Source organism: Ovis aries, chromosome 1 (genome assembly GCF_016772045.2).
Source record: "Ovis aries strain OAR_USU_Benz2616 breed Rambouillet chromosome 1, ARS-UI_Ramb_v3.0, whole genome shotgun sequence".
NCBI classification, from domain to species: Eukaryota; Metazoa; Chordata; class Mammalia; order Artiodactyla; family Bovidae; genus Ovis; species Ovis aries.
In genome coordinates, this window is record NC_056054.1 from 131,066,862 (window position 1) to 131,082,457 (window position 15,596).

A 15,596-nucleotide genomic window follows, 5' to 3' on the forward strand; every position below is an offset into this window, starting at 1 on the left:
CTGCATATCTGAGGTTAGTGATATTTCTCCTGGCAATCTTGATTCCAGCTTGTGCTTCATCCAGCCCAGCGTTTCTCATGATGTTTTATTTTAAAACCCATTATGAAGACATAAATATTTCAGTTTTTTTTAAAGAAATTCATAGTACGTTATTTAATAATCCAGCAGCTACTTAATGTCTGGTCTTACAGTTATCTGCTCTACAGAACCGATAGCAATAAGAGATCCTTCCCTAGAAACATGCACGTGTGCACGCAAAATTACACATGGGTTTCAGGAAGTTCACTCGTTTTAGGAAGCTCCTCCGTGGATCAGTTTAAAGGTCCTCGGTTATATTCGGATTTCTGTAAGTGCAGGGGAGCAAAATTTACCACCCCAGAATGTGTCTCTTTGGCACGAGGATTAACTTAGGCTGATTATTTTTGAGACTCAAAAGACTCAGGAAGAATCTTTGAGCTTCCTTGTGCCTAAGTGCCTAAAAGAATGTAGACAGAGGACCTGTTTGAGGGAGGGAGTTGTCACCATACATAACGAAAGTATGAACTGTGTGCGTAGACACAGAGGAAAGTCTGTTAAAATTCTTCTGTGTCCCATTGTGTCTGCATGGCCCTGCAAACATTTGTTTACCAAGCATTTGGTTTCTTTCCCACCCCCTCCATGTTAATTGCCTTCCTCCCCTTTGAAGTCCCAAACCTCCAACATCCTCTTGTCTTTAGCTGAGAGTAGTATTTAAGGCGCAGAAGATGTTGGCACCCCACTCCAGTTCTCTTACCTGGAAAATCCCATGGACGGAGGCGCCTCGTAGGCTGCAGTCCATGGGGCTGGGAAGAGTCGGACACGACTGAGCGACTTCACTTTCATGCATTGGAGAAGGAAATGGCAACCCACTCCATTGCTCTTGCCTGGAGAATCCCAGGGACGAGAGAGCCTGGTGGGCTGTCGTCTACGGGGTCACACAGAGTTAGACACGACTGAAGCGACTTAGCAGCAGCAGCAGCATTTAAGGTGGGGCTTTCTGTCATTTTGGTGTATTACTCAGTTTTCCTGGGTCTCTCCCATGTATACATGTTTTTCAACTTCTATTTGCTTTTCCTCTTCTTAATCTGTCTCATGTCAATTTAGTTGTTAGATCAGCCAGAATAACCTAGAAGCCTAGAAGAAAATTTCTTCCTCCCCAACATAAGCTTTATCTTGAGTTTCCTTATACTGTTTCTAGCAAGTCAGAGCCCTGTGGTTAGATTGAGGGTGGTTAGGTGGTATGAGAAGAGGGTGAAATTGAAAGAAATATACATATGCCTATCTTTGAACATGGTGTGGCCACTTAGAGGAATTGTGAAGTAAAAATGCCAAAATCTAAGTGTGAATATACAAGATTGAAGCATAGTGTTGCAACTCTCTCTTAAGAAGTCAAGAGTGTGTCACAGTTGGCACTTGTCAGATGATCAGACCACTTGACAAAGCTTCCCAAGGGTCTGCGGTATTTTAAAGCATCTTTTGTTTATGATTTCTTCCTCAACTCTGTGGGCTTTGCCGTCTGGCTTGCATTAATAATCCTGTTCATCGTTAAGTGCTTCAATATGTCTCACTGCGTAACTAAATAAGAATTGAAGACCTACAAGTCCAAACAATTTCTGGCCCCTCTTTGCTCGCCGGTCGGCAGATCCAAGCTGTGTATCCAGTGCATCTAAGCTGATCCAAAAACCAGGTCCTAAATTTCAGTTCTGTATATTGTCTTCACTAGTGTATAGCTGGGGTCTGTGTAACTAAAGGAAGAGCTATTTACCCTCAGTACTCTGACACCAAATATGTGGTAGGTTTTCCCCCACATGAAAGAATTCTGATATCACAACCCCTAGTTCATGTAGATCCCAATGGGTTAAGGCTTCAAAGCCAGTCACAGATCCCAGATTTTCACCTTGTATTTCTGATGGACTAGCTGTAAATCAGTTGAGGGGACCCTCCTCACATTTGATAATTCACTGGAACAACTCACAGAGCTTTATTTACTCCTAGCAGTTTATTAAAAAGGATAGGGCTCGGGAACAGCCATCTGGAAGAGACTATAGAGCAAGGTATGTGGGTAAGGGGTATGGAGTCTGCACGCCCTCTCCAGGCATGGTACCCTCCTCACACCCCAACGTGTTCTCCAACCTGGAAGCTCTCTGCATTCCATTGTTAAGGGGTTTTTGGTGGGGAAGAGTCCAGTAGATAACCATGAATGATTAAATCCTTGACCACTGATGGTTAAACTCAATCTGCAGCCCCTCTTCCCCTCCCTGGAGGTCAGATAATGTGGCTGAAAGCTACAACCCTTCTAATCACAGGGTTGGTTCCTCCAGCATCCAGTTCCCATCCTCCAAGAGTCACCTCGTTAGCACGTGAAACACCCTCCAAGAGTCTAATAAGCTCTCCTGTCTGGAATCAAAGACTAAGACCAAATATTAAAACAAAAGATGCTCTGGTCACCAGATTTTACAAAGGCGTTAGGAGCTCTATGTCAGGAACTGGGGGCAGAGACCAAACATGTATTTCTTCTTATGTCACAGTAACTAAAATAAGTTATTTGTGAGAACTAGCAAAATATCCCAGAAAAAAAAAATTAGGAAACTTACCAGATTTGACAAACAGTCCAAACGCCCCTCATTTGTGAATGACAGGATTAAAACCACCTTTATTTTCTATATTTTAGAGTAGAGTATAAATACCTGTCTTTAATTTCCAAGTTTGCCTTCTTATTTATAGCTTGGAACAAGTGGCTTAATTAGGAAGACCTCTTCCTTTTGCAGATTGGGGTTAATTATTCTACTCTTTTTTCGATTAACATTGTTCTAGCTTTTTGTTCGCTATAATTAGAAGAACAAAGGGATTAATCTAAAGTTGAGATGAGACCGTTAAGTAGAAAGATACTTGGATCCCCAAGAAGAGAAAGATTGTTAGGATAGAATATATAGAGGCTTTGGTACCTTGTCCCTGCTCGGAAGTCATCTGCCTTCGTGTGGAGGAGGGAAGGGATGGGAGATGGCTTTGCCTGAGTACTGCTGTGCTCTGTTATGACATGGGAAGCCAAATAGTAATCTGGATATACTGGGAGGGAGTGTACCTAATGCCTCCATATTACCAAAGCTGGAGGAAACACGGAATGGAGCCTGTCATGAGAATTTATCCCATTTCTCCTGTTGCTTGTACAAGACTTCTATGTTCAACCTGACATAGAATTGTCATTTACCTTCTTATACCATGTTAAACTGCAAAAAGCATTTGTGTGCTCTTCTAAAGAAAGGAATAGGCCTGAATTTTGCAGCAGACTTCAAAATTTAGTTCAGCTGAAAGCACAGCAGGTAAAGAATCTGCCTGCAATGCAGGAGACACAGGTTCCTGATTCAGGAGGATCCCCCTAGAGGAGGGCATGGTAACCCTCCCCAGTATTCTTGTCTGGAGAATCCCATGGACAGAGGAGCCTGGCCGGCTACAGTCCATGGGGTCGAAAACAGTCAGGCACGACTGAGCACAGGGCAAAGACAGACAGACCTAGCTTTAAAGATGAACACAGCTGTGATCCAAAGGTTCTAGTGGAAGCTCCCCAAGTGTTTTTTTGTTCTTCCGGGTTTTCTTGCAATAGTGAGAATGCATGTGAAATGCTGAGGGAGGTCTACTACGGCAAAATAAACTCAACCGAGACCATCTCAAGCTGAAAGAGGTTTAACTCTCGTAAAGCTGTTTTTTAAATCTGCAGACAGAGATTTTATACATTTTACATCAATGTGCTCAAGATAGCCCAAAGTCCAAGATGTAGAACTGTGGAAATAATGGCCCTGAACCTCCTTGTGAAAACAGGAGAGAACTGCTTTTTCTTGATAGGTGATTAACTTCCCCAGTCACAGTCTTGAAAACCACTAGGGTGCAATTTAATGCTCCAGGAAAGGATTTTCTGAATAAGTCCCTTGTGACCTGGAAAGGTTAGGGAGCTTCCCCATAAAGTGACTCATTTACTTCCTTCTTTTTGGCAGGATTATGCTTGGGGCTTTAAAAGGCTCTTGACAGATCATTCCCTCCCATCAGGAGATGGTTTCAGGCACAAGTGTCTGTTATGATAAGAGGCCAGAGCTCTACTTCAGACATAATGCTACGAAGAGGCACAGTGGGGCTGAATGGTCATGTTTCAATGTACCTCCCATATGAATTGTGGAATCAAAAGCTACCCACTCAGACGTGATTGGCATTAAGGGTGTATGATTGGTTCAGAATCAATGGATACCAAATTTATAAAATTGCATAAAAGAACCAAGTTTATAAGTCAATACATGTGAGAAGTAGATATATTAATTTTTTAAATTACCTATTATAGGAAAGGGCTTCCCTGCTGACTTAGTGGTAAAGAATCCACCTGCCAAGGCAGAATATGCATGTTCATTCCCTGTGTCAGGAAGATCCCCTGGAGAAAGAAATGACAAACCACTCCAGTATTCTTGCCTGGGAAATCCCTTGGACAGAGGAGCCTGGCAGGCTGCAGTCCATGGGGTCACAAAAATGTCAGACACGACTAAGCGATTAAATAACGATTATAGGGGGAAAGGCTGTGAAATTTCTTACAAAATTCCATACATCAGGCTGACATCAAAACCCACACCACAGGAAGACAACCAGTAACATCTTTTGAAATCAAGGAAATGAATCTTGTTGACACTAGTTTGAATATGCTATAGTCTATGAAATATTTTCTGAGAAGAGTTCTGCTGAAACAGCTCCCTGAAGGACCCAACCCCAACATACAGGGAAGATAGATTGATATGTACCATGAAAATTTGGAATGCATCTCTTCTTGGTTGAGAGATACTGTGTAGGATATATTTTGCTGCTGAAACTACTTATGCAGTTATATTTAGCTCTCGGTTATTCATTAATTTAATTAGCATTTTTTGACAACCAAATTGTGCCAGGAACAAGAGCTAGCGATATGTTACTCTGTTGTTCCAAGAGAGGGAGATGGTTAATGTTCCAAAATGTAAATCTTCTATTTTCAGATTAAGTATAATCCATTTTAGTAAGGCCTACTCTTAATCCTTCAGTCGTGTCCAACTGTTTGGAACCCCATAGACTATAGCCTTCCATGGACAGAGGAGCATGGCAGGCTACAGTCCATAGGGTTGCAAACAGTCAGATGCGACTGAGCATACGCGCACACACTCTTAATGTTTGAAGAAATTTCTTTTTGAAATGATTTGCTGTTAATTCAGTGTGATTGTGAAGTGAATGTGATGCATATTGAAAAGGGCCGCATCTGATGCAAATAGATACTTTGTAATTATGGGCTAAACACTCTTGCAGAGACAATAGTGACAATAAAAAAGGACTGGATATAATTAGTCCCCCGGGGCAGATCTTTTCCTTTTATTATCTCTGTTCTTTGCTATAAATTTTAATAAAAAGATTAGCCATTCAATGGCAATATAACCGGATTGCAATATTAATACATAGAACATCTGTATTGTAAACTGAGAGAAATTTGCCGGAAAAAAAAGTTATTATAGAAGATGTAAAGAGAATGAATGAAATTATATGCATAGAGGTTAAAAACATGCTTCTTAATCTCAGCTTACTGTCAATATCCTTATGATGAGCCACTGAATCCTTAAGCTAGTTTTTCTAAACATTTGAATAATCCTGTCTTAAATACAAGGATTATGACAATAGAAATAGTTACTTTAATAGAATATATTTCTATACAGATATCAGACATTTTTCCTATCATTTCTGTGTGAATGTTTCTGCACTTTTAATTAAAATTTTAAATTATTCACCTTTGTCCCAAGGTGATGAAATAAAAATCCCTAAACAATGGAAGGTTCCTGTTATACTACTACTCTGCCTAAAAGTTGTAAAGACTGTTACTCCTGTATTTAAATGAAACATGCATGAATCATATATCAGAAGCAGAAATCTTTTTCTTTTCTTTTTTTTAACTAAAGCAAATGAAAATATAAAGGTACAGGGGAATGTTATTTTTCTTTCTTACCTAAAATAGCATTTGTTTTTGAAGTGTCAACATAACTGCCATTTTATTTAGGATGCTTCATCTGCCTACTCCAACGTAATGACTAATCTGATTTTTATATTTTTCATTTCTTAACGTGGTCTTTAGAAATATGTTTCCAAACAGAATCTTGTAATTCATTTAATGAGGGATCTCAGAGTGTCTTTCTGAAAATCATCCTGAATTCTCCTGTCCTGAGGTGTGGGCAGTGGGAGGGAAAGGCTGGTGTTTGTATGGACGCCACACGATGTGTATCTGAGCTCGCATAAACAGTGGTGAGGTCACGGCGTGCTCTGGGCTCTAGAGTACAAAGCTTTGTTCTGTACTCCAGGAGCTTTGTTCCCGGGCACAGAGAGGCCTGGACTGTCATGAGAGCCCGGCGTGCTACTGTTTCATTGTCAAGCTCTAGGGATTTGGCGTGGGGGGAAGTTAGGAATATATTTCTGAATGTAATTCTGAAGCATATAAAGAAATGTCGGTATCAAAGAGATAAGCAATTTTAAACGTGTGAACACATTCACCATTTAATTATCCATTTTAGTAGAAGATAAGGATGGATTTAGAATTAGAATCTGTGAGTGTCACAAAAGCCTAACTTCTCATTAATGCCTTTAATCTTGTTCCAGTAATACTAAACAGATTGACAGAGGACCTTTCTATCTTGCTGTTTCTCCTCCCTGCATGGAGGCATTAGCTAAAGCACAGCAGAATGCCAAAAACCAAGGATGGCATTTCTGAGATTTAATAAATCTGGATGATTTTCAACACAATTAAAAGGGCAGATATTAGTGTGTCCCAAAAGAATATTATCTGCGCTTATAAGAACTGGAAATCTCTTCATTTCTAACTATTCAGCAACCTCTTTTGGTTTTCAGCTCTATAGGTTATCTTGTAGAATGGTCCTTTGCATGGTCCATTTTAGAGTTCCCTTGAAAGGCAGGATCATGTAGTGATCAGGAGATTGGACCGTAGAGCCAGAGTTGGTCTACCTGTTCTTGGCTCTATTCCTGACTAGTTCTGGGACTAAATGTAACCAGCGTCATAGCCCATTACCTCCCTTGTGCCTTGTTAGTTTCATCAATGAAATGGGTTGACCAGCTGTACCTCTGTCATATGGTTGATAGGGAGATTGTAAATTACTGTGCATGAAGTCCTTGAAGCACTGTCTTATTCATATAAGCAGTCAATAAATGTTGAACTGCCATTGCTTAGACAAGAGAAATAAGGGGAGGCAAGACTGTAGAAAAAATGTTTACGCTACTGTGGACGCAGCGTTATGCTGAGTAACTAACACACAACATTTTTTTTTTTTTGACTGTTCAACAAGGTCCCACTTTTATAGAATAACTTTATAAAAATAGTATGTAAATATATTTGCAGTGTTGATACAGTGTTGTCTCCTGATGATGGAATAATGGGTGGTTTTAAGTTTCTTCATGCTCTTTTACATACCCCGATTATTTTCAGAGAGGTATATAATTTTATTTATTTTTAATTTTGAGATATTAAAAACATATACACTATAAAGAATAGTATGAAAATATGTTTTTAAAATATAGATTATGTATCCATGACCCAAATATAAATTATTGTCATATTGGTACATTTGCATCAGTTCTTCTTTTCACCATTAAAATGATTCTTTAATATAATTTTTATATTATATCAGAGTATTGTTGACTGGGGACTTCCCAGGTGGCTCAGTGGTAAAGAATCCCCCTGCCACGACTGAAGCAACTTAGCAGCAACAGCAGCAGCAGCAGCCAGTGCAAGGCACACAGGTTCAGTCCCTGAGTCGGGAAGATCCCCTGGAGAAGGGAATGGCAACCCACTCTAGTATTCTTGCCCGGGATAGTCCATGGATGGAGGAGCCTGCCGCGCTACAGTCCAGGGAGTCACAAAAGAATTGGACACAACTGAGTGACTAAAGCAACAACAATTTTTGATTTACAGTGTTGTGTTAGTTTCAGTAACAAACAACATTTTCATCCCCATGCATGCCTATGAAAGATCGTTATCTCAGTGGCACAGATGAGGAAACTGAGGCTTATGTAGTTTGAGACTCGTGTTTATTTTAAATTGATGTTAATGTTAATAACCACAGGTGGGAGTCTGTGCTGTTTGTGGGGACAGGGGGAAAAGTGGGGGGTTGGGGGAGAGACTCAAATGTCCGTTATTAGAATTTAGCTTCAAGCATCAAGGCCAGTTTGGAGCCGTTACATCCTGGTGCCCATGCTTGGGGGTGACAGTCCAGAGGGCCGCATGCCTTGTAGAAACATTTCTAGGTGACTGACTACCAAAAAAGAAAGCAGAAAAGAGAGTTACGATGAAAAACAATCCTTATGGTCACTTGAAGTATTTTTTTCTTATGTGAGCTCTTAAAGAAAAAAGGTTCTATTTTCTTCAAAACAACAAAGCCTTTTCAAGAATTAAAGAATGAAACTGAGCAACTGAGAAACCATATTCAGCCAAGTAGTTGCACAAGTAAGAGGCTGGGAGGTCTTGGATGACTGCAGTTATGTGTAATCCTGTCTGTCTCCAACCTTGGAAGTATGATTGCAGTAGAACCAAAGGAGTTTCTTGGGCCTTGGTGCTGAATCAAGGAGCAAGTGTGAAGGGCGTGCAATATCCCGTTTGCTCAATCCTGCATATAAAATATCCATCACATTCAACAGTATTCAGCTTTTGATTTCTGACCCAAAAGTTACCTTTTCCAAATGAGTTTGTATAAACCTGGGCTTCCGTGATGGCTCAGATGGTAAAGAATCCACCTGTAATACAGGAAACCTAGGTTCAATCCCTGGGTCGGGAAGATCCCCTGGAGAAGGGTATGGCTATTCACTCCAGTATTCTTGCCTGCAGAATTCCATGGACAGAGGAGCCTGGTGGGCTAAGGTCCCTGGAGTCACAAAGAGTCAGACACGACCGAGCAACTTTGACTTTGTATAAACCTATCGCCTTTCACATGTATATTATCAGTGGAGTTTGTCAACTGTTATTTCTTTTACTGCTTCTCTCCTTTTAAAAAGATTTAAAAGATCATTTTCTAATTTGTAGGGTAAACCAGATTTCACAGTAGCAAAGAGAATTATAATGATGGGCTGCCAAACACTATATTTCAAGCTGTGATGTCTGTCTTTTTTGGAGATTATGGAGAAGCACTTTGCTTCCAGGATAAAAGGAAGAAAGAAGGCAGATGAGCCCAGGTTTACTTTCTTTTTGTTGTGTTTGTTTATTTGTTTTCTTAAGTGTAGGAGTGTCGCCTGTGGAAGGCATGAAAGTGAAAGTGACTCAGTCGTGTCTGACTCTTTGTGACCCCATAGACTATACAGTCCATGGACTTCTCCAGGCCAGAATACTGGAGTGGGCAGCCTTTTAGCCTTTCCCTTCTCCAGGGGATCTTCCCAACCCAGGGATCAAACCCAGGCCTCCTGCATTGCAGGGAGATTCTTTACCAGCTGAGCCACAGGGGAAGCCCAAGAATCCTGGAGTGGGTAGTCTATCCCTTCTCCAGCAGATTTTCCCAACTCAGGAATCGAATCAGCATCTCCTGCCTTGCAGGCAGATTCTTTACCAGCTGAGCTATCAAGGAAGGCCTGGAAGCCAATTCAGAGCAGCCTCTCTGAGTCAAGCACTCTGTATCATGTGTGATTCTTAACACAGAAAGACCAAATCTGGCCCTTGAGAGGCTCACAGTTGAACAGGGCAGTCAGAAACACATAACGCTCCTCTGTTCTTGGAATTCCCCAGGTAAGAATCCTGGAGTGGGTAGCCATTTCCTTCTCCAGGGGATCTTCCCGACCTAGGGATTGAACCAGGTCTCCTGTGTTGCAGGCAGATTCTTTACTGTCTGAGCCATCAGAGAAGCCCATATTATTTAATAGGTTGTATTAAATGCAATAATGAGGGTTTGCAAAGCATTTCCTGGGAGCACAGGGAAAGGTACCTACCACTATTACCTGGGATGTCAGGGAAGTGGCCCCAAAGTTAAGCAACCAGAGAGAGGGAGGCACATTCCGTAAAGTATTGGGAAACACACACACACCATCTCTGCGAATAAATTCTGTACCTTCCAACTGATTTTCAAGGCACCGTAGATTAATAATAACTAGATAGACCCAAATGGCCAAAATTATATTTCTGACGTGGACTTCCACAGGTAATTTTTCTTTGTTTTAATGAAGAGGATGCATGTATCTTTGGAAATTGTTTTTGAAACTCACATAGTATAATGCATGTATCAGTAGAATTGTAAAGACATATAAAGTAGACCTTGTCCTTTTTAAAAAAAAAAAAAAGGATGAATGCTTTCAAGTAAGACTGGAATAAAAATGGAATGGAACCAACTAGAAAAAAAAAAAGAAGCACTTCAGAAGAAACTTAATTGTTGCTAAAAGAATTAGAATCTGATCTCATGGAAAGATTTTAATTAAACTCCAGAGTAAAATAAAACATTGGCCTTTCTCCTAGGAAAATATGATGTCTCTTAGAATTTATCAGCTATTCCTTGGCGTGCGATTTAGTGGTGATTGTCTGTTATTTTTCTCATTTTGCTTATTACATGTTACTGATGGTAGGATTATTTGTGCAACAGTAACTGCTGAGACAACCACTCAGTTCAGTTCAGTTGCTCAGTCGTGTCTGACTCTTTGCTACCTCATGGACTGCAGCACATCAGGCCTCCCTGTCCATCACCAACTCTCGGAGTTTACTCAAACTCATGTCCATTGAGTCAGTGATGCGATCCAGCCATCTCATCCTGTCATCCCCTTCTCCTCCTGCCCTCAATTTTTCCCAGCATCAGAGTATTTTCAAATGAGTCAGTTCTTTGCATCAGGTGGCCAAAGTACTAGTTTCAGCTTCAGCATCAGTCCTTCCAATGAATATTCAGGACTGATTTCCTCTAGGATGGACTAGTTGGATCTCCTTGCAGTCCAAGGGACTCTCAAGAGTCTTCTCCAACACCACAAATCAAAGCATCAATTCTTCAGCTATCAGCTTTTTTTATAGTCCAACTCTCACATCCGTTTCCAGTAGTCATGTATGGATGTGAAACTTGGATATGAGACAGTCATTAAGACTGTCCAAATAGAAATGTAGGCTCAAGTGCCCCTATATATTTGGGTGGGAAAATGGGAAGGACCTCAGTTAAATCAGACAGATCCAGAATCAACTCTCTGGGCTTCTCTGGTGGCTCAGGGGTTAAGAATCCACCTGCCGATGAAAGGGACACTGGTTTGATCCCTGATCCCCGAAGAGCCCACATGCCTCCAAGCAGCTAAGCCCGAGGGCCACAGTTAATGAGCCTGTGCTGTCAAGCTCCGGAGTCACAACTGCTGCTGAAACCCACGCGCCCAAAAGCTTGGGCTTGACCACAAGAGAAGCCACAGCTATAAGAAGCTTGCTCACTGCACCTAGAGAATAGCCTGAGCAGCAACAAAGACCTAGCATGGCCAAAAATTTTTTTTTAAATCAACTCTCCTTCAATAACAGAAGGCGCTGTTTTAAAAGGAATTGTTAACAAGGATAACCATCATCAAGTTTTTTAAAAATCCACTCTCCTTCAGTAACAGAAGGCACTATTTTAAAAGGAATTGTTAACAAGGACAGCCATTATCCTATGTGTCAAATGCTAAGTGCTCTTTTAGAAATGAAAAGTGGCCAATTGAATAAGGAATTACCTAGGAAGAAGGAAGTGGAGAAGTCTTTGAAAAGAATTACCAAAAAAAGAGGGGGAAAAAATGACTCACAGTGCTTTCACATCAGGGTATGAATTAGTGGACCCTCTGACCCCAAAGTGTTTAGAAAAAGCAATATTTTGGACAAATCTGAACATTTCTTTTTTTTTTCTTTTTCATTTTTTCTCCCTACAGCCTCGTCATGTGTTCAACATGCTAAAGAAGTATGTCCGTGCCGAACAGAAAGACAGACAGCACACCCTAAAGCATTTTGAACATGTTCGCATGGTGGATCCAAAGAAAGCTGCTCAAATCCGATCCCAGGTAAGCACAGAGTCTGGTAGTCATGCCACTTAGACAATTCAGTGTCCTTGCTCTTTGAATTGAATCTTTAGCTATTCCCAGAGTAGCCATGGGGGTTGGACCTCTATAGTAAGAGTCCTTTAATACCTGGGAGATTCTAAAGGATTGTCCTAGGATAGCACGTGATCTGGCACTTTCTGAGTTATAAAAATTTTGGTTTCACAGACAACTAGTCAATCTGATCATACGGACCACAGCCTTGTCTAACTCAGTGAAACTAAGCCATTCCGTGTGGGGCCACCCAAGACGGGTGGGTCATAGTGGAGAGGTCTGACAGAATGTGGTCCACTGGAGAAGGGAATGGCAAACCACTTCAGTATTCTTGCCTTGAAAACCCCATGAACAGTATGAAAAGGCAAAATGATAGGATACTGAAAGAGGAACTCCCCAGTAGATGCCCAATATGCTACTGGAGATCAGTGGAGAAATAACTCCAGAAAGAATGAAGGGATGGAGCCAAAGCAAAAACAATACCCAGTTGTGGATGTGACTGGTGATAGAAGCAAGGTCCAATGCTGTAAAGAGCAATATTACATAGGAACCTGCAATGTTAGGTCCATGAATCAAGGCAAATTGGAAGTAGTCAAACAGAAGATGGCAAGAGTGAACGCCAACATTCTAGGAATCAGCGAACTAAAATGGACTGGAATGGGTGAATTTAACTCAGATGACCATTATATCTACTACTGCGGACAGGAATCCCTTAGAAGAAATGGAGTAGCCATTATGGTCAACAAAAGTCTGAAATGCAGTACTTGGATGCAGTCTCAAAAACGACAGAATGATCTCTATTCGTTTCCAAGGCAAACCATTCAATATCACAGTTATCCAAGTCTATGCCCCAATCAGTAACGCTGAAGAAGCTGAAGCTGAACAGTTCTATGAAGACCTGCAAGACCTTCTAGGACTAACACCCCAAAAAGATGTCCTTTTCATTATAGGGGAGTGGAACGCAAGAGTAGGAAGTCAAGAAACACCTGGAGTAACAGGCAAATTTGGCCTTGGAATGCGGAATGAAGCAGGGCAAAGACTAATAGAGTTTTGCCAAGAAAATGCACTGGTCATAGCAAACACCCTCTTCCAACAACACAAGAGAAGACTCTACACATGGACATCACCAGATGGCCAACACTGAAATCAGATTGATTATATTCTTTGCAGCCAAAGACGGAAAAGCTCTATACAGTCAGCAAAAACAAGACCAGGAGCTGACTGTGGCTGAGATCATGAACTCCTTACTTAAATTGAAGAAAGTAGGGAAAACCACTAGACCATTCAGGTATGACCTAAATCAAATCCCTTATGATTATACAGTGGAAATGAGAAATAGATTTAAGGGACTAGATCTGATAGAGTGCCTAATGAACTATGAACAGAGGTTAGTGACATTGTACAGGAGACAGGGATCAAGACCATCCCCATGGAAAAGAAATGCAAAAAAGCAAAATGGCTGTCTGGGGAGGCCTTACCAATAGCTGTGAAAAGAAGAAAAGTGAAAAGCAAAGAGAAAAGGAAAGATATAAGCATCTGAATACAGAGTTCCAAAAAATAGCAAGGAGAGATAAGAAAGCCTTCCTCAGTGATCAGTGCAAAAAAATAAAGGAAAACAACAGAATGGGCAAGACTAGAGATCTCTTCAAGAAAATTAGAGGTACCAAGGGAACATTTCATGCAAAGATGGGCTCGATAAAGGATAGAAATGGTATGGACCTAACAAAAGCAGAAGATATTAAGAAGAGGTGGCAAGAATACACAGAAGAACTGTACAAAAAAGGTCTTCATGACCCAGATAATCACAATGGTGTGATCACTCACTTGGAGCCAGACATCCTGGAATGTGAAGTCAAGTGGGCCTTACAAAGCATCACTACGAACAAAGCTCATGGAGGTGATGGAATTCCAGTTGAGCTATTTCAAATCCTGAAAGATGATGCTGTGAAAGTGCTACACTCAATATGCCAGCAAATTTGGAAAACTCAGCAGTGGCCACAGGACTGGAAAAGGTCAGTTTTCGTTCCAATCCAAGAAAGGCAATGCCAAAGAATGCTCAAACTTCCGCACAGTTGCACTCATCTCACATGCTAGTAAAGTAATACTCAAAATTCTCCAAGGCAGGCTTCTGCAATACATGAACCATGAACTTCCAGATGTTCAAGCTGGTTTTAGAAAAGACAGAGGAACCAGAGATCAAATTGCCAACATCCGCTGGATCATGTTGGGCAAGAGTTCCAGAAAAACATCCATTTCTGCTTTATTGACTATGCCAAAGCCTTTGACTGTGTGGATCACAATAAACTGTGGAAGATTCTGAGAGAGATGGGAACACCAGACCACCTGACCTGCCTCTTGAGAAACCTATATGCAGATCAGGAAGCAACAGTTAGAACTGGACATGGCACAACAGACTGGTTCCAGAAAGGAAAAGCAGTACGTCAAGGCTGTATATTGTCACCCTGCTTATTTAACTTCTATGCAGAGTACATCATGAAAAACACTGGGCTGAAAGAAGCACAAGATGGAATCAAGATTGGTGGGAGAAATTTCAATAACCTCAGATATGCAGATCATTCCACCCTTATGGCAGAAGTGAAGAGGAACTAAAAGCCTCTTGATGAAAGTGAAAGAGGAGAGTGAAAACATTGGCTTAAAGCTCAACATTCAGAAAAGGAAGATCATGGCATCCGGTACCATCACTTCATGGGAAATAGATGGGAAACAGTGAAAACAGTGGCAGACTTTATTTGGTGGGGTGGCTCCAAAATCACTGTGGATGGTAATCGCAGCCATGAAATTAAAAGACGCTTACTCCTTGGAAGGAAATTTATGACCAACCTAGATAGCACATTCAAAAGCAGAGACATTCCTTTCCCAACAAAGGTCCATCTAGTCAAGGCTATGGTTTTTCCAGTAGTCTTGTATGGATGTGAGAGTTGTACTGTGAAGAAAAGGGGACAACAGAGGATGAGATGGCTGAATGGCATCACCGACTCGATAGACATTAGTTTGGGTGAACTCCAGGAGTTGGTGATGGACAGGGAGGCCTGGCGTGCTGCAGTTTGTGGGGTCACAAAGAGTCAGACACAACTGAGCAACTGAACTGTACTGAGTTATAAAAATAACAGAGTATAAAAATCTTGAGTGTCTACTGTTACTGATGATTAAGGAACCATTTCAAACTCTAATGACTAAAACAACAAAAACGTAAGTTGTATAAGCCAAAACCGCTAAAATATGGTCCAGCTAATTAGAGAAGATCATCACAAGCTCCATTTCTATAATGGAGCTTGGAAATAATATGAGACTAAATGTAGCTTGGTAGCGCTAAGTTTCATACTCTGCCATTTGCAAAGCTTGACAACTGGAATCTATCTGCGGAAATATAAATTTTTAAATTTCCTTAAAGAGAAGAGTTTTTCAAGTATCTATCATGAAATATCCATGTGATCCCATCTGTTGGAAAATTTGAAAGACATATATTTAGGTCATCAGAGGTTATTTAGGAATCTCCATATTAGGAATCATAG

General features: G+C 40.9%; 1 protein-coding gene across 6 annotated transcripts in view; it reads left to right on the top strand.

Moving 5' to 3' along the window:
* The window catches only part of APP (amyloid beta precursor protein), a 312,615-nt gene that overhangs the window by 227,985 nt on the left and 69,034 nt on the right, over positions 1-15,596 (top strand). For all 6 annotated transcript variants that reach the window (XM_004002800.5, XM_004002804.5, XM_004002801.5 and 3 more), the window contains one exon: positions 11,905-12,033. In XM_004002800.5, the coding sequence (XP_004002849.1) occupies positions 11,905-12,033 (129 nt within the window). The remainder of the gene's footprint in view (positions 1-11,904; positions 12,034-15,596) is intronic.